Genomic DNA, 26,493 nt, shown 5'->3' with positions numbered 1-26,493 from the left:
GTTATTTATGTTCAATGAGGTCCTCAATTGTGTTAGTTTTGTTCAAATAGGTCCCTACTTTTGTAATTGATGTTCAAATAGGTCCCAAATTTTTAAAAAATTGTTTAAGTAGATTGTGTACTGGATAAACTTTTCCTGTTTAATAATGTTCTTAATACAATTAATTGCATTGTAAGTCGTATAAGAATGTCAGTACTAATAAAATTATAATTCAGAAATAACCAAAATCCTCATAATTGAGATTAAACAAGTTGTTGTCCACCATAATCCTGAATTTACCAACTTACAAAATGAAAATGTCTGTGATCCAAATTATCCAAAAATGGCTAATGAATTTTACAAAATAACAGCCATCAAAATTAAAACTTAAAGACCAGATTACATATACATTAAAGAAGTGAATCAGAGTGGCAGGGTTGGTTGTGGAGGAGCAGAAGTTGGGTCCTGTGATGGCTGGTTTGGTTGTATAGTAGCATAAATTGTCTCCTGAGATGGCTGGGTTGGTTGTTGAGTAGCAGAAATTGGCTCTTGAGATGGCTGGGTTGGTTGTGGAGGAGCATCACTTGGCTGTGAGGACTGTCCTTGTGTAGGCAGTTGTGGGCAATTTGTTCTATTGTGCCCCAGTTCACGACAAACTCTGCATCTTTTTCTATGGCCACCTTTTCGTAATTGGGTATCATCTTTCCTCAACTCCCATTGTTCCAGCCTTCTCTTTTTCTTGGGTCGCCCAGGCATAATCCTTTTATGTGGAGGCATGACATCTGGAAAATCAGTGGTGGGCCACATGTTTTGTCCATTGATAGGGTAGATAATGGAGTTGTACATCTCTTCAAAAGTTGATTTCCTGAAACATAGGGGGATATAATCTGCTGCATTCAAGTTCAAGAACCTGATGGCAGCAAGTGCATGGCAGCACGGGATGCCAGTTATCATCCACTTCCTACAGCTGCAATCTTGGGTGTCTAGGTTGACAACATACTTGTCACCTAGCACTGATAGGTGTGCAACTTCAAATACTTTCCCCCCAGCACAACTACATTACAATTCATATAGACATATCAGATTCTACAGCAGAAATCATCAACAAAGATGAGGTTATACATGATCAACCAATTTATAAATCATACCTTGGGATCCAGTATCTACTTTTTTTGGATTCTTCTTGTAGTCTGCTGTTTATTTTAGTACAGATTTGCCCTTCCATTTTTTCCAGCTTTTGTCTTTTAGATTGCCACCTCTTCATCATGTATATTCGTATGTCTTCCAACATTGAGATAACAGGCTTGCATCTAGCATCAACAAGCACACTGTTAAATGCCTCTGTCATGTTATTTACTACTGTGTCAGTCACAGCATTCCTAGTGAATCTTGATCTGGACCAAAACCTGTGTAGAAACAAACATTATGATAAGTCAGTGTTGATATTAAATACTATAAAATAAATGAGATTTCAACACATACCTAGGTGGTATAGCAATGAGGTACTTGAAAGCATCTTCATTCTCCTTTTTAATATCTCTCATTACCCTTTCCCAGGCCACAGGGTGTGTCACAGTTGCTGCCTTCCACATTAGGTTTTTCAACTTCTGGCCACCAAACCGTTTTCTGAAATTAGAGTACAAATGCCTCATACAAAATCGTTGTTCTGCACCAGGTAATAACTCCACGTGTCTGGGTCACAATCCCAAACAGTGGTTTCCCCACCTATGTAATTAATAGGACCAAACTGTTTAAAAATTCCACCATGGTGGACCACAACTTCGAAAGTCTCATCACACATTACAAACAACTTTTTCAAACAAGTGATATCTGGCACATATAAAAAACATTTGGTAAGCAGGGTCCACAAACACATTTAATATCGCATAAAACATTTGAAACAACATACACAGGGTCCACGAACAAAAAAGGTAACACAACTTTCAAACAAACCGCACCGACACCGACAAAGCACGCACACAACCCCAATCCAATGACAAACATGTTCAGGACAAACGAGTGAGACACTACAACGAAAATCAGGATGCCATACAATAGCAGACAATGACAACACAATAGCACAATAAAACAAACAAAACCGCTTTCGAAACCAACACCAACCCAATCGCAAACGACGAAAAAGAAAATCGCAAACAACCAAAAACCAAAAACCAAAAACGAAATTGAAACCGCTAACGCAATAGAAAACCTAACCTGGTTAAGATATGTGCGATGAATTCACGTTGACCCCGTACCAATTGCGATTAAAAATCGAGTTGAATGTTTTCCCCAAATTCCAGCGCAGTAACCTAAACCCCCAATTCCCTCAGCAAAGACCTTAAGATGGGTTAACCCCTTCTACTTGCATTTATCGCGCTGCTTGTTATGTTTTATTTTTATTTTACTTTCTTTTCTTTGTTTTTTTCCTCTTAATTAAAAACTTAATGTCATTAACCCCCTAATTAACCATCTCATTATAAAGCAAACACTGACACGTAGGATTAGTATTTCGACACGTAGCAAGGAAAAGCCAACTGTACAGTGAAACGTTATCAATTTAAACGGCGTTACCCAATTAGGACCTAATTGAATCAAATTGACCAAATTTAGGACCTATTTGAGCACCCCGCGAAAATTGGGACCTAATTCAAAAAAGTTGACGAAAATTGGGACCAAAAAGGTATTTTAACCTTTTTCTTTTACGTGTCAAACACATTTCATGCTCGCATTTGAGTTATTTACATAGTTTAACTTGTTTTCGTTTCAATGTCAACCGGAAAACACGGTTGACACATCAATAAAATTTAACAATTGACTTAAAAAGACTATATCAATTAAAGTTTAAAGACCAAAATATATCAAAGTTTCAATTTCAGAGAGAGAGATGGATTTTAATTTTGCATTTCAAAGACTAAAATATATTAATCCTTTATATTTGATGCAAAGATGTAAAGTTTTTCAAACCAGCAGAGAGACGAAGGAGAGTATATCTTTCATTTGTGCAATAAAATAAAAGAAGGAAGATCTTACCAAATAGACTATTTTAACACCCGTCTAAACTTCAAAATTCCAAATTTATTCTCTTATTACATAATTCGAATTTATATTTTGCATACAATTTAGAATACAAAATAAATAAAACATTTCAGATTTCACAATTAAAATGTTTTTTTAATAAATATATACAATAGGAAGAAGGTGATGAATGAAGGGAAGAGAGGTGCGATTTTCATATTTTTATGAGGATGATGTGGTTCGAATTTAATTACAAACCAAGATCAAATTGAATAATTTATTATATTTTAAATATAATATTATATATCTTAAGTTAGTTAATATTGTAAAAACGTAATTTTGATTAAATATAATATCAAAACTCAACATATAAATGAAACATTATTATACAAACTAATTTCTTGGCTAAACCAAATTCACGAATTAAGTTCAATGAAGGTTTTAAAAGAAAAACCAACTCACCCAAGTCCTTAGTTCGAATTATTGAATTTAATGCGAGCCTTGCGGCATTTGAAGATCACGATATGCGGCAAAAAATCAGCTACGATACGAAACTGAATCAAGGTTTCTTGTATATATGAAACTGTTTTCCAACACATTTTCTATTTTTGATGCTTCTTGTTCATAGAAGTTCAAAGAATTATTTGCGATGCAATTTTTCTTAATTTTAGTTGTGCAGTTCTTGTTTCCGTATCAGGTATGGCAGGAAAAAAGTTGCTTGTTATGAATCTTAAAGACTGAAATACCAAAATCTCGTTCCCCTGATGGATGCTATAAAAGGATTCTTGGTATGTACATTTAAATGTGGAAAATTGTTTATATCAATTTTTAGCCAATAATTTAAATATGATTATTATTATACTTTTTATCTTGTAGTTTATTCAAGATATAGAAGAGTGTGTTATTACAGTCAATGCTACCTGCAGGCTAATCCTCTATCCTGTGTGCTGAATGATTTTATTTTATTTTTCAGAAAATAAAATAGTGTTAGTATATAAGTTAAAATTACTTGATAAGATAACAACAGGAGAAAAAAACACAAGAGTTAGTATAAAATTCATGCAACTTTAACAAACATGGTCATGAATTGGGTGTCCTTCCATTCGTTAAAAGTTGATTAAATGTATGTACATCTCACTAAAATAAATCTTGAACTCAGCCACTTTACATCAACCATCCTTATTATAACTGTTCCAGAGCCAATCGTAATTTGAATTTTGATAGGTCTACATGGTTATTTCGATACAAATCACGACAACAAAGGATAACCAAATGCGAAAATTCTAATGTATCCTTCCATTAGTGAAAATCAGATCAACTCTCATTATGATGAAACAGGTGGAAAACATTGGAACTTCAGTGCATATAGAATTTGTCATGGGATGCATGGGAATGAGCAGAACTCAGTTCAGGACAAAATGATACCTAGCGTCAACGTAGCTCTCAACATCCCACAGAAAAGAACCGAAAGTAACAGCTTCTAGAACGAGTCTCCTCAAGCTACCAAAGCTAATTTTGATGTTCTCATCCTTCGAAGAATCGATTACCCCTTCTGGTGTAACAACAATTTCAGGTCTTCCAAACAGTGCTTCAGTGTGCTTCTCAATGATGCTGACAGACTCTTTAGATCTTATTGTTGCGTATCTCTGTAATGTCTCACTATCAAAGGACATCACATAGGTACGCAACCTGGAGACTTTTGAACCGTTACTAAATCCCCCTGAGCTGATGCCACCACCAGGCAAAGTAGAAATTTCAGGATGAGACGTGACATGAGAAGGGCCCTTTCCATTGCTGACTCTGGAATCGTCTATAACAGTTTGTTGAATGCTATTTTCCTCCGCCATATTAGGAAGAATCTTCATTGTCTTCTCCAGCTGGAACCTTTGGACAACCCGATTAAGAAAGTATCCATACATTATTGAAGCTGCATAGACCTGTCCTACTCTGATTTTGCTGATCTGAGCGACAGATGTTGAATCCTCTAAACGGTTGCCCAAAATGATAGCCAAGTGGTTTTGGATCATCTCGTAGGCTTCAGGTGAATGAAGCTCCTCCAATTTTCCATCTTCACTTGGCCATGAATCAACCCGACCAGATTGGTTTGGGGTTAAGGAGGGAATCAGAGAAATGTTGGCATCCATAAACTTTTGCACCACCAATGCATACAATATCTCTTCTAAAGCCTTTTTCCTTTCTTTAGCCTTAACCTCAGCAATTCTCCTGGAAAATTTTAAAAGCCAGTGCAGTGGTCAATACCTCCTTCCTTTTATTCAGATAAAAACACACCTCGGTCCTTTATAATTACTAAAACAATTTCAAATAGAAAATAGCAACTAAACAAAGAAACATCATTCCAACAAACTGATTTTCTTGTGCTAATATAAAATGTTATGCTGGATTCAAAGTAAACACAATCAAATCTAAAAATAAAGCAACGAAATATTGCACCCTCAGCAGCTCCACAAGTAAATTCAAATCTATCAAACCATTACGCTTATTATGAGATGATACAGACAATATTTCTCCACCAAACAGTTACTTCGAATTATTTAGTTTAGATATGATATATACACGAAACTCAAACTTCGCACATGATAAAAAAGAACGCCACTTCTATGCAAACAAATGCCTTATTTTCAAAAATATTTCTTGCATTAATGATTAATTCTTCCTTAAAACGTCCTCTGCCCCTCCACCAAAATAATCTTAAAAAACAAAAAATGAACCTGCCAATCTAATAAAGTAATAATTCCAGGCAAGAGTAATTATTTTCAATACTTTGGACATGCGCAAAGAAAGTTATAGGAGATGTACATCACATGGTAGTTTAAGCCTCATAGGAGAGGTAGAGGGAAAACCAAGGGCATTGAAAGAAATTATTAAAAGGAATTTTATGGAGAACAATATCCTTAAGAAATTGGCTTTTAACCAAACCGAATGACACTGTGTAATTTACTTGAAAAAGAAAAAACAATGCACAGGTGCTCGAAAGGAGAAGACACAGATAGCAAAGATTCTTATGTTGAATTCCAAAGGGTGAATTACTGACATTTGGACAGAGCTAAACAAGTAAATTTACTTGAAAATATTTGTTTATCCATAGAGTAAAATGTAGCATCAACCGGTTAGGGGGGCCAAACCAATGCACGAGAGGGGAATTATAAATTTATGTATATAGATGGATTATGGGTTGCTTATTGTTTAAATTTTACTAAATAATAAGAAACTATCTTCCAGATTTATCAGAAATATATGGTCATAAAGTACACTTAGAAGAGTATCAGATATAAGTGTAAAGCAAACCTGTACAGAACTAATTCAGTGCCCGAAGCTGAAGGCTCTCTCTTTTGATTATCACCATCAAGATCAGTTTGGAATTGCTCAAGTTGCCGCTCTACTGCAGCAGGCACAAGATGTGGATGACTAATTAAAATCTGAGAGAGAAACTGGCCGATTGGAGACTCCAGTTTAAGTGGAGCAACATTGGAACTTGGTTCAGATGACTCTGGAATCGATGATGCAGCTCTAACTACAAAACCCTTTTTACGTCCAACTCTAAGTCTCCCGTGACATTGCTTGGAGATGGAAACAGATACAGAAGTGCTCAACTGCCAACCACCAAGGACACTCAGAACGCAAATAACTAATCCCCAAAACCTCTTATATGCAACAAAAATAAAATAAATAGTAATAAAATTAAATATTTGACAAAAGCACATTAATTCATGCAAACCAAAAACACTTGACAAATGACAAGGTTAGAGAAGAGACGTCATAATTTCACAATCAAACAAGAGAAAAACTACAAATATACTTTGTGCAAGTTCAAATTAGACACAAGCGTGCTCTGTATAACCCCTTTTAAAACCGAATCATATATCCACGATACAATAAAAACATGTTAAAAACAACCAACCATTAAGAAACAATCAGAATAAACTTTCTCGATTAGTACTTGATGGAGAAGAAAATAAGAAGGAAAAAACAATTAAACTTCTCTTGTAAATTAAAATAAAGTTATGCCAGGTTAAAATTAGCCTTAGAAGTATTTTTATAATAAAAGTTGAACTGAATAAATTGATTTTAGCTCATGAGAGAGAAGTTTAATTTTATAATAAAGAATGAAGCACGTAAGTTGATTTTAGCTCACAAGATAAATTTAATTCATTTATCTTTTCACTTTTCAGCCACAGGATAAGTTTGTCCAAACAAAACCTAAACAGCACATTCTTATAAGAAAAACACACTACTCGTAATTTCTCTTTCCCTAAAGCAAGCAGAAGCCCCAAGACAACACATTTTATTCAAGTCAACAACATCATCAATGTAAGAAAAACACCTAAACAAGCTAAGCTGAGGGAGAAAAAAATAAATTGAAATGTTAAACTACTCTAATCAACCACAACATACATTTCTAGCTACCACAAATAATACTCCAAAAATTAAAAAGATAAATAAATAATCGATTGAAACCTTAGTGGAGAAGGCAAGATTCGAAGGGAAGGCGAGTGCGGAAGGTCGTCGGAGGAAAACCGAAGGCCGAGGTGGAGCGGACGGTGGTGTGAGGACAGTTGCAGTCGCAGCCGCTTCCATTGACAGCTCTGCGAAAGCGATGAACGCTATTGAATGAAGGAAGAAAAAATTATGAATAAAGGTGAATATAATATAACAAATAAAATATAAAAAGAAATGAAGAAGATGAAGCTTGACCATGCCTACCTCTGACAAAGACGCAGGGATGTAAATGGAATCCAATACAAACAAAGTGATGATAAATAATCCCATTTTTTATTATATTAAAAACTAAAATATGTCCATAATTTATTTTACCACTATTTATTCTGTAATTTTTAATTGAAAAACAGACACAAAATTTCTTAAATTGGTTTAAAGTGATCAATGAACTGAAATTGATCATCTGAACAGTTTTATTAGAAGTCTTTTAAAATTATAATAAGTTTTGTAATGTTTTGATGACAGGTAATAGTGTAAAATCTAGTATTGCTATTTTTAAAATTAAAATAAAACATAAATAAAGTTTACACAACTACACGTACATAAAATATTTAGATAATAAGTTAATACATATAATTACGAAAAAAATATGAGTTTACAAATAAAGTTAAAATTATAAAACTTAATAATTGTTATTGGTGTATCGTTTACCAAAAGTTCTTTTACATATCTTTTTTCAACTTTTTTTTCTGTCTTATCCATTTATTTTCTTGTCATTTCTCTTATTTGCTTTTTATTTTCCTTGCAATTTAGTTTTTAAAACTTTTATTTCATTTTGCATGCTTTAAATTTTGTGGGTTTCAGTTTTTCAATATTATTTATTCTCTCTCTATATATATTCCTTACTTCTATTTAACTTTTTTTTTTTTAAGTTTTGCCAATTATGTCTGCAAATTTCTCAATTGTTGTTTGTTGTTTTTAAAGTGACATTGTATTTTTTTTTATATTGAAATATTTTTATTATATTATTTATTTTGTTATTGATTAAAAAATACACTACACTTTGTTTTATGCACATGAATATGAACCTTATTTGATGATATAATTAGGGACATTTTTAGAAGTGATATTTTGAGTTTTATTTACGTGAGTTCTTTATTTTATTTTATTATATATATATATATTTTTTTTAATAACCCTTAATCATCTAATTAATAACCACACCATCTGATCAAATGAAAAATCTAATAACAAAATCCATTTGAAAAACTTTAAATTTTTTAGAAGTAATTATACTAAAAGAGATGAATAAACATTCAATTAAAATTCTTCAAATATATAAGGAATTTTAAACTCAATTAAAATATATATCATATTATTAATTAAAAAATGCCTTTTTAATTTTAAAAAAATCACACAAGCCCTTGAACGAAAGATCCCAAACGATAATAATTTTGTCCTGCATATGTGCCCTAACTCCATTGCAGTGGCTCTGTTCTGTTCCGTGTTCTCCTCTTCTCTTCAATTCAGCATCTCAGTTTCAACAGAGCATCAACAGCAACAAACAAAGAAAGGAAACAAACCTCGAAAGTAAAGAGAACAGAAGAGATGAAGTTTCGTTACGCGATGGTGTGTTCTTCGAACCAGAACAGGAGCATGGAGGCTCATTCCCTGCTCAAGAAGCAGGGCTTCGACGTGTCTTCTTACGGCACTGGTGCCCACGTGAAGCTCCCGGGTCCCTCGCTCCGGGAGCCCAATGTCTACGAATTCGGAACCCCCTACAAGTATATGTTCGATGACCTACGCAAAAAAGACTCTGAACTGTATCCTTTTCTCTCTTTTTATTCGTTTTTTTCTTTCTGCGCTTTCTCTCTCTTTACCCCAAAATCAAATCCCAACTCGTGGGGTTGCTTCCCCTAAAAAAAGATTCCATCTTTTCAGCTTCAACATTTCCCTCTCACAAGTTTTGTTCTATTCAATTTTGTTCATAGACTTGGATTTGTGCTCTTTTGTTGTGTGAGTTTGATTCAGATGGGTGTAGAGGGTTTTCTGTATTGAACTTATGATGAGTATATTGACTTTTATAATTATTATCGGTGAAGTTCTACTTGTATGGTTTTTTATTGGTCGGCAATATGAAGTGTTTTTTTTTTCTGCTGGCAAGACATGGAAATTAAACTTATGTTTATTTGGGGAAATAGAACAAAACAAAAGAAAATCAGTTACTTTCAATATTTTTTTTTTGAATTAGTTGTTTTGTATTTGTTACACCAGGTGGTGATAGTTTTGATGGAGTAATATTCACCGTGATACCAAGTGGTGGGAATTTTTGTGTAGGGATCGATTGAAAGAGCAAAGGGGTTAGTATTGTTAAGTTCTTATTTGATTGTGTGTTGTTTGGGTTAATGGAGTAAGATACTGAGATAACCCACAAAGCTTGCTCAAGTGGTGGTGGTTTGGATAGTTTGCATGAGGTCACAGGTATAAGTTTCATTTTTGTCATTGTAAACACAAGAAAAGAGTGAGATACTGAGTTGATGATCGCATTAATTTTTGTTATCTACATGCCTATCTGTTGTTAGAATTACATGCATGTTGGGTAATGCATTTACTTTGCACTTTCATTCTTGTTTATCATTCTGTGTGGTGTGGTGGATTGATGGCACCTTGACTAGAGTACAGCTATAAACGAAATGGAATCTTGACAATGCTTAAAAGAAATGCATCAGTGAAGTTGGCACCTCAACGGTGGCAAGAAAATGCTGTTGATGGCGTCTTTGACGTGGTTTTGACATTTGAAGAAAAAGTGTTTGATATGGTTATTGAAGGTTAATATTCATCTTGATTTGTTTATTCGGTTTCCTGATTGTTGATTGGTCCGTTTTTAGTGAATATAAAATGGTGTTGTAGGATATTTGAATTTGAGTAACTTCTAGATATATTTTTATTTTGCTAGCAATACAAACAGTCTTCTGCTTCACATTATCTTGGTTGATAGGCCTAATTGAATAAGATACTTGGGTTTTAAGCTGGGATGTCATGTCTGCTAGTGGTGTTAAAAGGAAGTTCACAAGAGATATTTCTCAGCCATGATTTGGCATTTGATTTTAACTAATTAAGAGAACCAAAAAGACAGGTGTTTGTAACCCCAGTTTTTGCAAGGAGGTTGCAACATAATTTATTTTCCTCCCTCCTTGTTTTTATTAACAGCAGAGTTGCAAATACTGTGAAGTGCACTAATGTTCTGTGTTTCTTTTAGATTGTCTTTTATGGTTGTTGGTTGATCTTAAGTTGTTTTTAGCCATTCTAGTTATTTTTGTATTAAGTATGTTTTGCCTCTCATAAAATGAGTGGCCAGATTATATAGTTTTCCCAGAAACGATACTTGATTACTTGATGTTTCTTTCTTACATTTTAGTTTTTAACTACATCTCATAGTTTTGGCTGAAGCTATTGTTTTCTCAGTCCCTCCATGCATATATTGTTGTGGTATCTGTCTAGTTGTGTACATGTGGAAACTCTAGCATAGATACGTCTCTGAATTGAAGACCATATTGTGTCTAATGGCTCTCTAGTACCTATGTTTGATGGCTATCTAACTTAAACAATGTGCAGATCTTCATAACAGAGATCAAGTTTTATTGAAAGCTGTGCTGGTAATCAACTTGGAGGTAAAAGATAACCACGACGAAGCAGCTGTGGGAGCTAAGCATACTTTGGATCTATGTCAGGAGGTTTGTATCTCATGCAATCCATCAATGTTTTCTGTTGATGGCAAAATTCAAGTGCTGTATATGAATTTATATATTTTGAAATGGAGAAGACTTTTTCTTTTTTCTGTTTCTTTTCAATGTTTTATTGCTTACTGTGTATGTATTTTGTGCACAGATTGAAAAAGCTGAATCATGGGAGGAATCAATAGATGAAATTATTACTGGTTTTGAGAATAAGCATCGGAGGAAGCTTTTGTACAGTGTCTCCTTTTACTAAAATATTGCAGGCTCCCTAGAAAAAGAACTGTTACACTGATGAATATTTTATTAAGCATAATATGAAAACCATTTTTGTAAATTTGACTACTGATCTCATTTCAAATGAAAACAGATGTATTGGCTGCTGTGCATTAAAATTTAAGGATTAAACTACCAAAGAACAAAAGGATCATGGACTTGTTTTGGTGAGTTTTCCAAAAGGGTGATGAACTTATTTTACAATTTACATATGAAATAAGTATTTTGAAATATGTAATATGTATTCAGAAAAGATGGAAACATGAAAAATGCTATGGATTTTCTTGTTGTATTTATGCAGTAAAGTACAGTTAATCCATAGAAATTATCAGAATAAATTTTAATTTTTCTGAAGTATTTTCTTTTCTCTATGCATGTTCAAGATTAAACTATGGTCAAGTTGTTTGAGATCCATTTGTACTATTGATTTCAGAATACCACTAGTGCAAAACCTCATGAAAACAATGAATCATGCTAAGAAGACTAACTTCTCTGTTTCTCAGAATCAAGTATAGGAACCAATCTCTTTGCTTTTCAATCATTTTACTCTCATTGTGATATATAAATCAAAATACGGTAAAAGTAATTTGACAACGACAGAAAAAAAAACACTAGTGAGGAGACCAAGTCACAGATAAAATAAGTATTATTTATTGTTTCTGCAGCAAATAACAGTCTAATGGTTTGATATGAATAATTTTCTTAGTATCTTAGTATTTGACCAAGTTATGTCAGACGCCTACATAGAACGCAAGACTGCACCAAATTTATGAAGAAGGTTCCTTGTTTGTAATGTAGCATAAAAGTATAACCTCTGGTCATTATATATTGTTCTCTTTGTTTAATTATGTTTTCAATTCCTCTGATTTGAATTGTGTCATTTTTACTTTTCTTAGGCTTTTATGTTATTAGGCTCACCTACTTTTTTTTCTGTAAAATAAAAGGTTCATCTGTTTTTCAAAGCAAATATAGTTTTGTCTTGTTTTTCTAGCTTTTATTAATCTAAAATCTCCACACATTAAACTGATTGTTAAGGATCTATCTGGAATAATTACAAATTTTTCAATCTGAATTTCAAATACAATTTCAAAATTAACGTATTTAACTAAAATAGAGTTGATTTGTAACTCTCTTTCAAAACGTATTTAATTGGATATAATATTATTTACATTGTCTTATCCAAAAATTGGAATTGGTCCCAAATTTTAATATAACTCATTTGCATTATTTAACATGTTAAAAGAAATTTTATTTGATTTATTTTCATCATTTAATTATTTTAATTTGAATGTCAGTCTAAAATATATTTTAACAAATAAAAGTAAATTGACGCTGTTAAACTAAAGTATTATATACATTAATTTTTAAGTTTTGAAACTAAAATATATTAAAATTTAAGACAAATAATATATTTTGATTTCACAGGACTTAAGCCTATAATATTTAATATTTAATGAAATGAAATATGATATATATTGATGCCCATGTGTATCTTTTTGTTTCACTCAAGAATTCATATTTAATAATTCATTTAGTATTAATATTATTATAATATATTTATGCCACATCCAATATTAATAATAATGGTATTTAATATTAATAGTGTTAGTGTAATTCTTTTTAATCTATAACGTGTATTTGTATTTAATATCATTATGCGTTTATTAATTTATTTGAAAAAAATTAAATTATAAATTATTAGAGTTTAATATTTATGTAATATTTATTGATATATACTTGTAATAATAAATACTAATAGTAACTGAATCTTAAATACTAATATTTAATTAAAAGAAATTAAGTTATACATATAGTCTATAAAAAACGGCTTATGCGTCACTTTTATAAATTATTTATTGAAAAAACTTCTCTATCATTGTACAATACATTTTTTTTTACGTTTTCTTAAAAATAAAAATTAATTTTAACAAATTAAAATAATTTATTTATTTGATAAAATAATTACATAGCTTCTCCATTTAATTATATATATTTTTAAACGATTAATGCAATTTTTTTACGTTTTGAAAATTATATTATTTTAATAGAAAATATGAACACATAAACGTATATGTTTCCGCGTGATAAAAGAGTTTTTTGACTTTTAAAATATTTATCTTAAAAAATATATGATTACATATTCTTTTAATAAAATAGCTTCAACAAAACCGCTAAATTTTAGTCAGAATAGAAAACGTTTGTTCCTTAGTTTGAATTACATTTTCTACTTTCATTTAGTTTTTAAAATTATTTAGAAAAGTGTGGAAGTAAATTATCATATGATTAATCTTATCGCCGATAAAAAAACATGATTAATCTTATCAATTTTTGTTTAAATTCGTACTTTAGACATTTAAAGTTATTTTAAATTTAACTAAGTTTCTAAATAGGTCGTAATGAAATAATAATATAAAGATTATAATCCAAAATTTACACGATTGAATTATGTGTATACTTAAATATGAAGTCGTTTAAACAATATTTTATAATTATTTTTTAATTCGAATTACGGTTAAAAATGACTTCACTGGCTCTGTAAAAACTTGGGCAATAATTGATGCGAGAACCTTTAAATTCATTTACAATTTAAAATATAAGAAAGACTTTATTGACTTAAAGAATACGACTCATAAGCATATTATGTTTTGTTACAGATTCACACCAAAGAGAATAAGAAAGAAAATTATATATTTGTTTTATTTGATTAAAAATAAAATAATTTTTAAAAAAATTAATTTTTAATTTAAATAATTATATTAATACTTAGAAAATTTAAGTTAAACACTAACATTGAGAAATTTAACGTTGAAATGATTTTTATGCGAAGCTTTAAAATTGTAAAATTAAAATAACCAATATCTTTAAGTAGTCGAAGTTAACTCATGCCTATGTCATAAAAATGTATTGAAAAAAACATATATGCAATCACGATGACGTGAAATATAACGGAATACAGTGAAGAGAGACGGAGTCTGGCGTTAAAGGCCTCCGTTTACTTTCTGCTAACTGCTGCAGCTGACAACTCAACACTCACAAACTCTTTCTTTCGCTTCCTCTGATCCAAAAGACGATGGAACCTTTAGGTTGATTCCTTCGAACTCTCGCACTTTCTTTATAAATTTCCCGCACTTTCTCGCCCTCCAAAAGCCCTTCGCAAACCCTAAAATGGCGTCGGAATCTACTGAAGAGGACAAATCCTGGGAGCATGTCCTCCGCCGCATGCTCCCCGCCGGTGCGCCGCTCCCGGACGAGGAGCACCTGGACTACTCCATCGCTGTCGAGTACGAAGGTCCACCGGTTCCATACGACGTTCCCAAGGTCGATCCGCTCGAAATCGGCGCCACCGCGTCCGCCGTCGCCGTACCGATACGGACGGCTTCAATCGTCTCCGATCACAACGCGTCGGCCTCGATTCCGGTCGCCATGCCGGTGCATCCGCGGTTCTCGCGGTTCGGCCGAATCCGCAACGGCGGTTTCGACCGCGCGCCGCCGCCGCCGCCGAGAAGTCCGGTGGAGAGCCGGAGGTCGTCGTCAGTCTCCAGGTCTCAGTCGCAGTTCGATTCGCGCAGCGGCGAGGTGGTTTATCGATCCGATTATTCCGGCGAGGTGAACGACGAAGACGGAGCAAGCTCCGCCTCGGAGGCGTCTGAGCAGCAGTCTCCGCCGAATTCTGCTCCGGTGCCTCGAGGCGGGCCCGGAGCGGGCAAGCGTCCGACGACTGTGACGTTTCATACTCCGAGGGACTCCGAGGACGACGGAGACGATTTTCCGTCGCCGAGGTCGGTTGCGACGGAGCCGGTGGGATCGCCGGTGGGCGCGTCGCCGTCGCGGAATACGAAGCGGTGGATTTGTAGCAGATGTGGAAATAGTAACAGGTTGAAGGAGAAGGAAGCGTGTTTGGTGTGTGATTCAAGGTACTGTAGTAACTGTGTGCTGAAAGCGATGGGGTCTATGCCCGAGGGAAGAAAATGCGTGAGTTGCATTGGGAAGCCCATTGATGAATCGAAGAGGCCAAGTTTGGGGAAGTGTTCTAGAATGTTGTCGAAAGTGTGTAGTTCTTTGGAGATTAATCAGATTATGAAGGCTGAAAAGGAATGTCCTGCTAATCAGCTTCGGCCGGAGCAGCTTATTGTGAATGGCCGGCAGTTGAGGCAAGAGGAGTTGGCTGAGATTCTGGGCTGCCCCATCCCTCCTCAGAAGTTGAAGCCCGGGAGGTATTGGTATGATAAGGACTCTGGACTTTGGGGCAAGGTGAAAATGGAAAACTATTAACAACTTTAATGCTTCAATATGTTGTGTTTTTGTGTTTCTTTTAGTGTTTGTCTTTGGTTATATGTATAGGCTACTTTTATTGGATTGGTTTGTTGTTTTGCTGAACTTGGATATGGTGGATCGATTTCAGGAAGGAGAGAAGCCTGATAAGATAATAAGTTCGAAGCTTAATATTGGAGGCAAGCTTCAGACGGATGCGAGCAATGGGAATACCAGAGTCTACATGAATGGCCGTGAAATAACAAAGATTGAGCTTAGAATGTTGAAGGTAATCAAATCAATAATCAGGTTCTTGCTTTCATTTAGCTTGGATTTGGTTCTGAATGAAATAATTGAACATGGAAGTTAGTAAATGTACTAGAATCTAGGCCAGAATGCTAGATACCAACTTTTTTAGCTGAGCGTCAATGTTTTCTATGTCTTGGCTTCAACTAAGGTTGTGTGTGAAGTACCACGTGGCAACCCTAATTGATTGTTGTAGTGCTTGACAAGTTTATACACATTCGGTTAACTAAGGAAAAACAAAAATGAATACAGACCGTGCTATTATCAGTCAACTTATGGCCATTTCTGTTTCTAAAAATTTAGGTGTTTGGATTTTACTTTAATGCCTACCAATTACTATCGATATCAAGAAGAAAAAAGCATTACTTAAATTACTCTCTTTGCTGGGTAATATTAGAGATAGTAGATATTAACCCTGGACATACATTAATTGTTTTTCTTAGCATTTCCCTTTAAAAATAGAAAATATTTCAAGCATATAAGCTTACCTGATTTTAGTGCAACCATAATTTCTACTTGTTGACAATCAACAATCAATTTTAACACAACTTATGAAACCCTGGAAAATTATATAGTAGCTTTTATGATGGTACCTTAAATGTCTGTTTTCACATATTGTACCTAAAATGTCTGTTTTCTCTAACTTATTTATTTTCCTGCTCTCTTATAATTTCTTTTTGTGTCTCTTTCTTATTCTGCGCTCCTTTCTATCTTTTAAAAAACCATGCTTGCCAAAACAACTTGAGATAGTGTGAAGTTTGTCTTGAAAGGAGGATTGCAAAGGCCTTTCAGTAGACAGTTCTTTTAAATGCATTTAGGCCATAGCACGCGAAATAAATCTTGATCATGTGAACCATGTCTTCAAAGAAGGCTGCAAGGGCCTTTCAGTAGACAGTTCTGCTCCCTCTTTTAAATGCATTTAGGCCATCTCAAGTGAAAGAAATATTGAATTTTTTCTTTGTTGTCCCTACTGACCCAATCATATACCATTAAGCTATCGTGTTTCAATTTGTAATGTCTTTATCATCTCATTGGTTTATTTGTGATTTGTTGGTTATCATTTCAGTTAGCAAATGTTCAATGTCCACGAGATACCCATTTCTGGGTTTATGAAGATGGATCTTATGAAGAAGAAGGGCAAAATAATATTAAGGGGAACATATGGGGAAAGGTTCTCTCTTATCTGATAATAGCATACACTTCTGTTCAATTTAGGCTTGAAAGTGTATCTCTTCTTAATTTGGTTTTTTATACAATATTAGTTTGGTTTATGGTAGGCAGGCGTCCACTCGTTTCATTTGTTCATTATTCTCATTGCCTGTACCTCCCGCTAATCCTCCTGGGGTCAGGGATAATTCAACTAACTATTCAACAAGATCTGTGCCTGAATATTTGGAGCAAGGCAGAGTTCAGAAACTTTTGTTGTTTGGCATGGAAGGGTCTGGAACAGCCACGTTATTCAAACAGGCATGTTTGTTTCCTCTATCTTTTACTTCTTCTGGCTCTCTCACCTTCTTTCTCATAGTTGCATGTTTTCACACCTTTTGTGCTTATTAACTTTTAGCCTGGCTGATTTGGATTAAATATATTTGGCTTTCCCTTTTTGATGGGTAAAGGACTTTAGTGAAGAGTCATAGTTTATGTTCTTGATTCATTGTGCAATGGAGGCTGATAGACTGAATAATGTAGATATAAGTTGACTATTTTCTTAGGAGTTTAGATATAAACACGTGCTCATCCACACTCTCACAAATATATGTTGTATAGCCATGTATTTGCTTAAGTATGGATGATACATGCATGCATATACCATTAATTTTTTGTATCATGTTCTGTGTGCTTGTCAGATTCATATAACATAATGTACCAATGAATACCTATTTATGCAAAACGCATACGTACTAAGAAATTAGGTGTATATTTAAACAAGAAGTTATATGCATTTTAATCTGTATGCACAACTTATGGATAATGGAAACGCGACCTTGCCTTATTTTTATTGTAGTGATTTCTCATATGCTCATTATGGATGACTTTTTCAGTGCAAATGTGGCAGGAGATAATTTTTCGAAAATTGCATCATTTTAGTTTACATGCTTATGACACTTTTGAGTTGGAACAGGCTTTAATTCTTGTTATTGTGATTATAACACCTTTTCTTTTTTGATACATATTATTTTTTCTATTAACCTGGCGTTAACTGTTAATATGGTGTTTTACTGATTGTTTTGTTTTTTGCATTTTATCATTTCTAATTATCTGAACTTCATTTTCCCCACCTGTGGAACAGGCCAAGTTTCTATATGGAAACAAGTTTTCTTCAGAAGAATTACAAAATATCAAGCTTATGATTCAAAGCAACATGTACAAGTATCTTAGCATTCTACTTGAAGGACGAGAGCAGTTTGAAGAGGAAGCTCTGGCAGAGCGAGAATCTACTTCATTAGAAGGTGAAGGATCTGGACAAGTACAAGGTATAATTTCTTTCATTGATTGATGGGACTGTTTCTCTTTAAGTTGATGTGCCACTTGCTTTCTACTATTTTGTGGCATATATTTCTTTTTCTTCTATATATGTATATTATATGATCATACAGTGATGCTTAATGGTTTTAAATTTCCATAATGTTTGTAACATATGCATTTGCTCTGTATTTTTTACTCACGTACCTCGTGCTTTTGTTGCATTTCGAATGCTCACTATATCAATTCATTTGTCATTTTTTCTTCATGTTTGTGTGAAATTGTTGTCCAATTGGAACATTTAATGAAGAACGTCTAGTCCTCTTGGAGTATATCTTGGAGAGAGTTCTTTTTCTTGCCCATTATTTGCAATAACTACAGGGCAATACAACTATGTTTTGAATAGTATATTGGATCAATTGTCCTTTTAAGCAACAATTTTCAAGTTAGATGTGGTAATTTTTGATACCGCATCAATTTTTTCCTTTGTGGATGATACAATTTGATAACCTTTTTTGTAATGTCTGTGGAAAAACTACAGTTCTGTGAGTGAATCTAATTGTAAACTAAATTTAGCAGAAACAGCAGCTGATGGAAACAAGCCTTGTATTTATTCAATCAATCAAAGATTCAAGCACTTTTCTGACTGGTTACTGGATATTATGGCAACGGGAGATTTGGAGGCCTTCTTCCCTGCTGCAACACGTGAGTATGCTCCTATGGTAGATGAGATCTGGAGAGATCCTGCTGTTCAGGAAACATACAAGAGGAGAGAGGAATTGCATAATCTTCCTGATGTTGCTAAATATTTCTTGGATCGGGTATGACTCTAATATTTCCTTTTTATTATTTCTTCTTCTTGATAAGTATTTAGTGGTGTTGTTTTGTATATTTCTTTGCCACTGAACTAGTAATTATGTTTACATGGTTATTTATGTTTGTCCTTAACAAAATTATTTTTCCAATTCCATCCTGAAGTTACTTCAAAGTAACTGACAACATTGTCACTGCTTTCCCAAACTACTGTTTTTCCTTATATGTCAATAATCTTTAAAAATATGCAAGAGGTGAATGTAACATTTTCCGGCTGTAGAAAGAATCCTGGATTAGAAGGGTGTGTCTATCATGTTTTCTCTTCTGTTTTTTGTATTTTCCTCTACCTTGTTAGATAATATAATTTCCCTTGGTGGATAGGAATTGTTCCCATCACATAATCACAAATATCTATGGAACATTAAACTGCATAGCAGAAGAGAAGTCATGGAAACTATACTGGTTGTCTTGTCATATTAATTATTAAAAGCGTATATTATACTATCAAAAAATTGAGAGTGGAGTAGCAAATGTTATTAGTTGATATTTCACTTATTTATGATTTAGGTAAATATTTAATGTCTAGATTTTTATAGATTTCTATGGATATCAAGATGTCTATTTAATGAGCATGTAATTATGTACTTTTGTGCAACTTCAATGAAAAAATATCTACGATTCTCTCAATGCATGAATTGATACCTCTCAATGCATATTTAAATACCTGCATAATAATATTGCCACCATGGAAAACTTACAGCAAGATATTCACAATCCATCATCTTTATAGTTGCTAAAGTTTGATTGGATAGAAGATTGAGAACCGAACCTTCTAAAGAATACTTTTAAAGTATGGTCTAAAATTTAAATTGTGGAGCATAACTCCTTCCTGCCTATCTAAATTTGGCTCATATAATAAATGTTTGTCTTTCACTTTAGTGTGCTCTGTTATCAAGATGTCTTATCATATGAGATCTTGCACACGCAATAGAAATATTATGATGTGCATATTCATCTTTTACCTTCTATTTTTATTAGTCTTGCTTTTGTACTTTTGATTTTTCATATTTTTCGGGCTAATATTTTAAAAATAATCTTGAAATGTATGGACTTCCGTACCGTGCTTCTGTTATCAAGAGGTGTAATTATATGTGATCCTGCACAGGCAATAGAAATTTCGAGCAATGAGTATGAACCTTCTGATAAGGATGTATTATATGCGGAAGGAGTCACACAGAGCAACGGTCTCGCATTCATGGAGTTCTCATTTGATGATAGGAGTCCAATGTCTGAGATATACAGTGAAAACCTCAATTGCCCTCCTCCCTTAACCAAGTAAATCACTGTCCTCAATCTCCTTTTCTCTTATTTTACGGAATCTTCTGAAAATGTACTTGACTTCTTGACACCGTTATTGATTCAGATATCAACTGATTCGCATAAATTCAAAGGGACTGCGTGATGGTTGCAAATGGTTGGAAATGTTCGAAGATGTGAGGGCAATCATATTTTGCGTTGCCCTGAGTGACTACGACCAGATGTGGCCCAGTAGCAACGGTCAGCTTCGAAACAAACTACTGGCAAGCAAAGATCTTTTCGAGAGTCTGGTGAAGCATCCTTGTTTTAAAGATACCCCATTTGTGCTTCTCCTAAATAAATATGATGCCTTTGAAGACAAGATAAATAAAGTTCCTCTATCAAGTTGTGAGTGGTTTGGGGACTTTTGCCCCGTGAGACCTCATCACAACAATCATGCCCTAGCCCACCAAGCATACTACTATGTGGCTGTGAAGTTCAAAGAGCTTTATTATTCCCTAACTGGGCAGAAGTTGTTTGTGGGGCAAACTCGTGGTCGGGACCGCACCTCGGTCGATGAGGCATTCAAATACATAAGGGAAATCATCAAATGGGACGATGAGAAAGACGATGATGTATATGAAATCAACCCAGAAGAGTCTTTTTACAGTACAGAAATGAGTTCTTCACCCTTCGTCAGACAGGAGTGAATGGTAACCCTTCTTCCAAAAAATTTATTTTTAGGAGCAATGCATTGCATTTGTGAAGGTCAGGGAGTGGGAGAGTATGTTGTTTTGTTTTGGTTTTTTAGGATCTTCCCCAAACAGCTTCAAATGATTTTTGCCCCTTCATAAATAAGCTAATTTGATTGAGAGGTTGTAAATTCAGAGGTGATTTGTTCTCTGTACAGCTTATGTTGACAATATTCTTCAGCTTAATTTGAAAAATAAAAATAAAACATAAAAGAGCTATTTTTTTTCTCTAACCGTCCATTTTTTAACCACCCATTTATTACCCGGTGTTAAAAAAAATAATTTACAAAAAACCTAACTTCTTTTAACTTACAAAGATTGCTTGAGTTATGATTGATTTATTAGGAAAGTAAATGAGTTAAGCATATTGAATTTATGATTCAACTTTAGCGATTAAGTAGTGTTTTTAATAACTGTCACGATTTCTCCGCAAGCATGAATGACTTGTTATGATTAGTTAATGAATAACCATAGAGCCAACTGAGTTCGATCTAATGGAAATTCTTTTTTATTACTATAAATATGACATAAATATACCACAGGTAAATAAAAAATTATACAACTCAATTCTCTTCAAAAAAAAATTAGATTCGTCAAACTTGCCCTATATTAAATATACGCCTTCCTCGTTTTATGAAAAAAGAAAATATTTATTAGGACCGTAAATAAAATAAAAAACAAAAAAGCCTATTGGCATGTTACATTGTCATACACACCTAAATAAATGTGTCTCTTTTATCCTAAATTTGTAATCTCGAAGAACATTGTAATCTTTAAAAAGTGATCTAGTCACTATTATACTATTTTCAAGACTCCCAAAAATCAATATTGCATATTGGATATTCCTTTTGAACCATACTCAAATAAAATGTTGGATGCTTCTTTTTGTAAGTCTTGGGCTTCCAATATGAATTGTTCTGTTTTCACCACAGAGGGATAAATTGGTCCGGAAACACATTGATACTAGAGAATGATAAAAATCACACTAGTGATGCTAAAATAAAATACAATTTCTAAATATATAAACATATAATACTATTCTTTACTAAAAGTCACAAGTTCAAAATGTCAACATATTCATAATTATCTTTCAATATGGATTTTTATCTCAAAATCCTGAATATTTATTTACGAAAATCATAATAAAATCATCTCATTGTTACACATTTTTATTTTTCGAGAAAAAAAACTTAAAAGATATAACATTAAACGTTACTAAAAAGTAATTTAACACGTTTGATCGGAAAATGTAAAAAAATAAAGATGATTACTCAACTGTTTGATTTAATTATAAAACTAAAATATAAAAATTACTTAAAACAATTTAATTCTTATTTTAATAAAAAAACAAAATCAATATTTTTTACTCATTTCTTACCGATTAAACTTTTTTCCCACTCATTTTTTTCTTTTTTTTTTCTTTTTCCCATTCACTTCCTGTATTTTTTCTTTCTACCAAATGGCGACTTATTGCTATAAAAATTTATAAATTCAAAAATATGGATTATCACCTTAGCATTGCACTTGAATTTTCATCACATAGCTTCAGCATTAATATCGACTCTTTAGAACTGATCCAAGAGCTTTTGAAGACAATTGTATAATGGATTGCAATCACAATCTTGTTACTTCATTCTAAAATGCATTTAGTTAATGGACAAAAAATTAATTGCATATATAGTCATAATTGGTCCTTTATGCGGAGGTCACAAAATTTTTCTTTTTTTGTTTTTTTTATCTCTAAAAATAAGTCCACTTCATTTAATAACAGATAACTCATATTTTTAAATGAACAGAAATCTCACTTGTGAGATTAATTATTTCCTAATATCTATTTCATAAATATGAAAAGTATTTGTTTTAGTATGTGTAACTACTCAAATTATAAAACTATATCAATCTTAGGGTAAAAATAGTTCAAATTCCTTAATTTCTACAATGTCACCTTCCATTAAATGTAAGGAGAAACGTACCCAGGAGACAATAAAACGCAATAAATAAATAAATAAATTAAATTGTAAACTGGTTGCGTCAATATTTTGAGATAAAGACGATGCTAATTTCTTATCTAAATCGAAATTGAAAATCTTTCTTTCAAATTAATTAATAATATTTACTATATTTGTTAAATCATGTGTACCAACCTAAATAGAAATATCTTATGATAAAATAAATTTAGAGATGTACTTTTTAAAGTCAAAGACTGTTAAAGATGTTGGTCGAAACCTAAAATAAATCTATCTCATTCAGGCATGCAATTTCATATTTTAACTCTGCAAACCTAACTTATACCATTTAAGATTAAGCCTAACTTTACCCATTTCACCCTATTCATCTTCATGCAACAAAATTCAACAACGATTAATAAATCTAAAATCCATTTTTAACAAGACTTTTTCAAAAATTGAGACTTGACACGTTTTTAAAAACGGTTATCAATTAGTTGGATAATACTCACTTTCGTTTAGATGTATCAGTTTGATAACCGTGTTTTTAAATATGTGTCAATCTAGTTTAAACTTTTGAAAAAGTGTCTTAATCAAGTCACTTTCAGACAAAAATTACTAAAGTTGTTAACTTAATTCATGACTTTTATCACTAAATTTTAATATAAATATCAATACTTAATTTTGTAATTCATTTTAAATATCAATACCGTTAAAATGATTTTTTGCTGAAAATTACTTAATTAAGGTATTTTTTCAAAAGTTAGAACTTAATTGACATCCTTTTAAAAGCAAGTAAGTACCAAATTGACACATCCAAACAAAAGTAGGTACCATCCAACTAATTAAACTTATATATAATTACCATATTTCACAAAACAGAACTAAAAAGATGAATAATTATATTTTTTCAGTACAGAATCTAAGTGTCACTCATCAAACTAATTAATAATTTATTCATTTATTGTTTTTAAAGAAGAGGGTGGTTCCATTATCGCCGGCAGAAAGAGTGATTGTATTTTTCTGACTCCATATTCATACCTAACTAGGCTCACCCATGCTTACTTTCAATTCTTCATCACTCATATATATAATAAACACAAGAGAATTCAATATAGTACAATATCCTAGTCAAACCGCTACCTTAAATTTTAATATGCTTACTCATCTTTCTCACAATTATTAACCTTTGCATGTAACATAGCAGAAAAATCTGCATTAATTAAACTGTTTTTGCTGTTAGGTATAATGTGAGGCCTGTGATTTAGGTTAGTTGTGTTGGATTTGGAATTTAAACTGGTAACCTACATTTTTGTTGAAGTCCAAAGTAAAAGCTTATAAATAGTACAAAGTTGACAATAACATTGTTGTCTCATGTCCCTGCACCATCTTTTACTTGAGAAAGTTGAGAAATTATTGGCTCTAACATGTCTCCTCAACTACTACTTAAACCACCATGTCAGAGTCAAGTGTTTATAACTGTGTGTGTTTGAATCAACATTTACAAACTTTACTTTAATGTTTTTCATTTTATAATAACATTATACTTTTTATCTCAAGTTTCAGTAAAATATAGAATTAATTCTTCTTTAAAATTTTCGATCAATTTAGTCTTTTATTTTTTAAAATACGTGAATTTGAATTTAATCTTTTTAACAAAATTTTGTTAAGTTTATCTGACGTTTCAAGTGTATTTCATGATAGTATTTGAATTGTTTACACCATTTAAGACATTTTCACTTTAATGTTAATTCAAAAATTATCATAAAATGCGTTTAAAATGTCAAATAAACTTGACAAAATTTGGTAAGAAGGACTAAATCTACGCATTTTTAAAAATAAAGGACTGAAATAGTATAAAATTTCAAAGAAAATTAATTCTAAAATTTACGAAACTTAAAGAATAAAAAAATATTTAACCCTTATTCCTTATTTTATTGAAATTGTGTTTGAAATGTTATAATTGATATGTACGTGTCTAGAGATGTCAAAAAAATCCGTACATGTGGGTATCCGCGGAAAAACCCTCAACGGGTATAAAACGGATATTAAAAATGGATACCCGCTACCCGCGGGTACAGATATTTTTTATGCTCGCATGTTAACGGGACAGGTACGGGTATCATAGTATCCGTACCCGTGGATACTCGTACCCGCTAAACTTATACCTCTTGACATTTTTCTCTTTCTTTTCTTTGAAATTGGACATATACATCAAACCTTATATAGACAATGACGTTTATGGTATGCTTGTTGTCAAATGATGGAATAAAAATAAGAATACTTGGCATGTGGCAATTGAGGTTTATTATTTGCTTATTTTGTTTATTTTTTAGGAACCAATCGAAGAGAGTGAGTTTGTTAATCAAAACACTAATTAAAAAATTTCGATTGTGTTGAATGTCATTTTATATTTACTTTTACAATTATTTGGACTTGTATCAACTTGAGTTTACTTGAACATTATTTAAAATTTATGACAGTGATGTATTTTATTTGAATTTATGATTAAATATTTATTTTTTAAATAATTTTGCAAATACCTATGGATATGAAAAAAATAGGCAGACACCCACATAATGGATACCCGACAAATATAAGTACGGTACGGGATAAATATTTATCCAACGGGTAGGATACGGGGTTGACATCCCTGTACGTGTGTAAAGGATTGATTAAAATTTATAATTATAATTAAATGTGATGAAAGTTATAAGAATATATATATATATAGAATGTTGTTTATTGCGTCATGGACTGATTGCACACGCAAAGAAGTCAAAGATGAAGGGTTTAGGATTTGCAATGAAATTGAATCGAAGGGTTTGAAGGTGTCAACAATGGAGTTTTATTACTTTCGTAAATACCAACGTCTCTTTTCTTTCACCTATTCAATCACCATCACAAATTTTATACATAGAAAAGGTCAAACTAATAATAGTTTTTTTTTAAATAAAATAAAACAAATCATAAATTATCACTTTGATCTTCAATTTATAGAATGTTGTCGTGGTAGTTTCTAGATTGAAAAAAATTCAAAAAAAAAAATCAACAATGAAATTAGTTATTAAATGAATAAAAAAAGTATGATTAAGGTTTCATTTAAGATTAATTAAAATATATTTGATGCCCCATTATCACCGTTTCTATTTATTTTTGTCACAAATTGACTCCTATTACCATGCCAACTCATTTCTAATTCCT

General features: G+C 32.5%; 4 protein-coding genes across 6 annotated transcripts; 2 read left to right on the top strand and 2 right to left on the bottom strand.

Moving 5' to 3' along the window:
• Positions 1–250: 250 nt before the first annotated feature.
• On the bottom strand, positions 251–1,653 carry LOC114182738. Of its 2 annotated transcripts, none has more exons than XM_028069671.1 (3): positions 1,462–1,653; positions 1,128–1,385; positions 251–1,033 (listed from the first exon to the last, which is right to left on the bottom strand). In XM_028069671.1, the coding sequence occupies exons 1-3, from the start codon at positions 1,629–1,631 to the stop codon at positions 403–405; spliced, it is 1,059 nt and encodes a 352-aa protein (XP_027925472.1). In that variant the 5' UTR covers positions 1,632–1,653; the 3' UTR covers positions 251–402. The 2 variants fall into 2 exon arrangements, with proteins under 2 accessions (XP_027925472.1, XP_027925473.1); XM_028069672.1 differs by having other exon boundaries at positions 1,128–1,289.
• Positions 1,654–4,071: 2,418 nt separating this feature from the next.
• Positions 4,072–7,748, bottom strand: LOC114182387 (UV-B-induced protein At3g17800, chloroplastic-like). The gene is made up of 4 exons (XM_028069260.1): positions 7,717–7,748; positions 7,471–7,616; positions 6,301–6,605; positions 4,072–5,217 (listed from the first exon to the last, which is right to left on the bottom strand). The coding sequence occupies exons 2-4, from the start codon at positions 7,588–7,590 to the stop codon at positions 4,398–4,400; spliced, it is 1,245 nt and encodes a 414-aa protein (XP_027925061.1). The 5' UTR covers positions 7,591–7,616; positions 7,717–7,748; the 3' UTR covers positions 4,072–4,397.
• Positions 7,749–8,873: 1,125 nt separating this feature from the next.
• On the top strand, positions 8,874–11,726 carry LOC114181131 (RNA polymerase II subunit A C-terminal domain phosphatase SSU72). The gene is made up of 4 exons (XM_028067488.1): positions 8,874–9,275; positions 10,135–10,280; positions 11,068–11,186; positions 11,341–11,726. The coding sequence occupies exons 1-4, from the start codon at positions 9,061–9,063 to the stop codon at positions 11,440–11,442; spliced, it is 582 nt and encodes a 193-aa protein (XP_027923289.1). The 5' UTR covers positions 8,874–9,060; the 3' UTR covers positions 11,443–11,726.
• A 2,718-nt stretch (positions 11,727–14,444) lies between these two features.
• LOC114181808 (extra-large guanine nucleotide-binding protein 3-like) lies at positions 14,445–21,576 on the top strand. 2 transcript variants are annotated; one of them, XM_028068375.1, is made up of 8 exons: positions 14,445–15,713; positions 15,865–16,002; positions 17,086–17,190; positions 17,301–17,486; positions 18,310–18,493; positions 19,059–19,303; positions 20,461–20,630; positions 20,719–21,576. In XM_028068375.1, the coding sequence occupies exons 1-8, from the start codon at positions 14,628–14,630 to the stop codon at positions 21,299–21,301; spliced, it is 2,697 nt and encodes an 898-aa protein (XP_027924176.1). In that variant the 5' UTR covers positions 14,445–14,627; the 3' UTR covers positions 21,302–21,576. The 2 variants fall into 2 exon arrangements, with proteins under 2 accessions (XP_027924176.1, XP_027924177.1); XM_028068376.1 differs by having other exon boundaries at positions 14,447–15,713; positions 19,062–19,303.
• Positions 21,577–26,493: the final 4,917 nt, after the last annotated feature.

This window comes from Vigna unguiculata, chromosome 4 (genome assembly GCF_004118075.2).
Source record: "Vigna unguiculata cultivar IT97K-499-35 chromosome 4, ASM411807v1, whole genome shotgun sequence".
NCBI lineage: Eukaryota > Viridiplantae > Streptophyta > Magnoliopsida > Fabales > Fabaceae > Vigna > Vigna unguiculata.
The sequence above is the reverse complement of the archived record's forward strand: the minus strand, read 5'-3'. Positions and strand labels throughout refer to the sequence as shown.

Excerpts from the sequence above, each read along its gene's own strand:
- LOC114182738 (XM_028069671.1), bottom strand. The coding sequence starts at position 1,631 with ATGAGGCATTTGTACTCTAATTTCAGAAAACGGTTTGGTGGCCAGAAG. Across the intron at positions 1,386-1,461 it reads CTCATTGCTATACCACCTAG|GTTTTGGTCCAGATCAAGAT; the intron begins GTATGTGTTGAA and ends GTTTCTACACAG. Across the intron at positions 1,034-1,127 it reads AGTAGATACTGGATCCCAAG|TTGTGCTGGGGGGAAAGTAT; the intron begins GTATGATTTATA and ends ATTGTAATGTAG.
- LOC114182387 (XM_028069260.1), bottom strand. The coding sequence starts at position 7,590 with ATGGAAGCGGCTGCGACTGCAACTGTCCTCACACCACCGTCCGCTCCA. Across the intron at positions 6,606-7,470 it reads ATCTTGCCTTCTCCACTAAG|TTGAGCACTTCTGTATCTGT; the intron begins GTTTCAATCGAT and ends GGTGGTTGGCAG. Across the intron at positions 5,218-6,300 it reads ACTGAATTAGTTCTGTACAG|GAGAATTGCTGAGGTTAAGG; the intron begins GTTTGCTTTACA and ends AAAATTTTCCAG.
- LOC114181131 (XM_028067488.1), top strand. The coding sequence starts at position 9,061 with ATGAAGTTTCGTTACGCGATGGTGTGTTCTTCGAACCAGAACAGGAGC. Across the intron at positions 9,276-10,134 it reads CGCAAAAAAGACTCTGAACT|CTATAAACGAAATGGAATCT; the intron begins GTATCCTTTTCT and ends ACTAGAGTACAG. Across the intron at positions 10,281-11,067 it reads GTTTGATATGGTTATTGAAG|ATCTTCATAACAGAGATCAA; the intron begins GTTAATATTCAT and ends AACAATGTGCAG.
- LOC114181808 (XM_028068375.1), top strand. The coding sequence starts at position 14,628 with ATGGCGTCGGAATCTACTGAAGAGGACAAATCCTGGGAGCATGTCCTC. Across the intron at positions 15,714-15,864 it reads ACTCTGGACTTTGGGGCAAG|GAAGGAGAGAAGCCTGATAA; the intron begins GTGAAAATGGAA and ends GATCGATTTCAG. Across the intron at positions 17,191-17,300 it reads AGGGGAACATATGGGGAAAG|GCGTCCACTCGTTTCATTTG; the intron begins GTTCTCTCTTAT and ends TATGGTAGGCAG.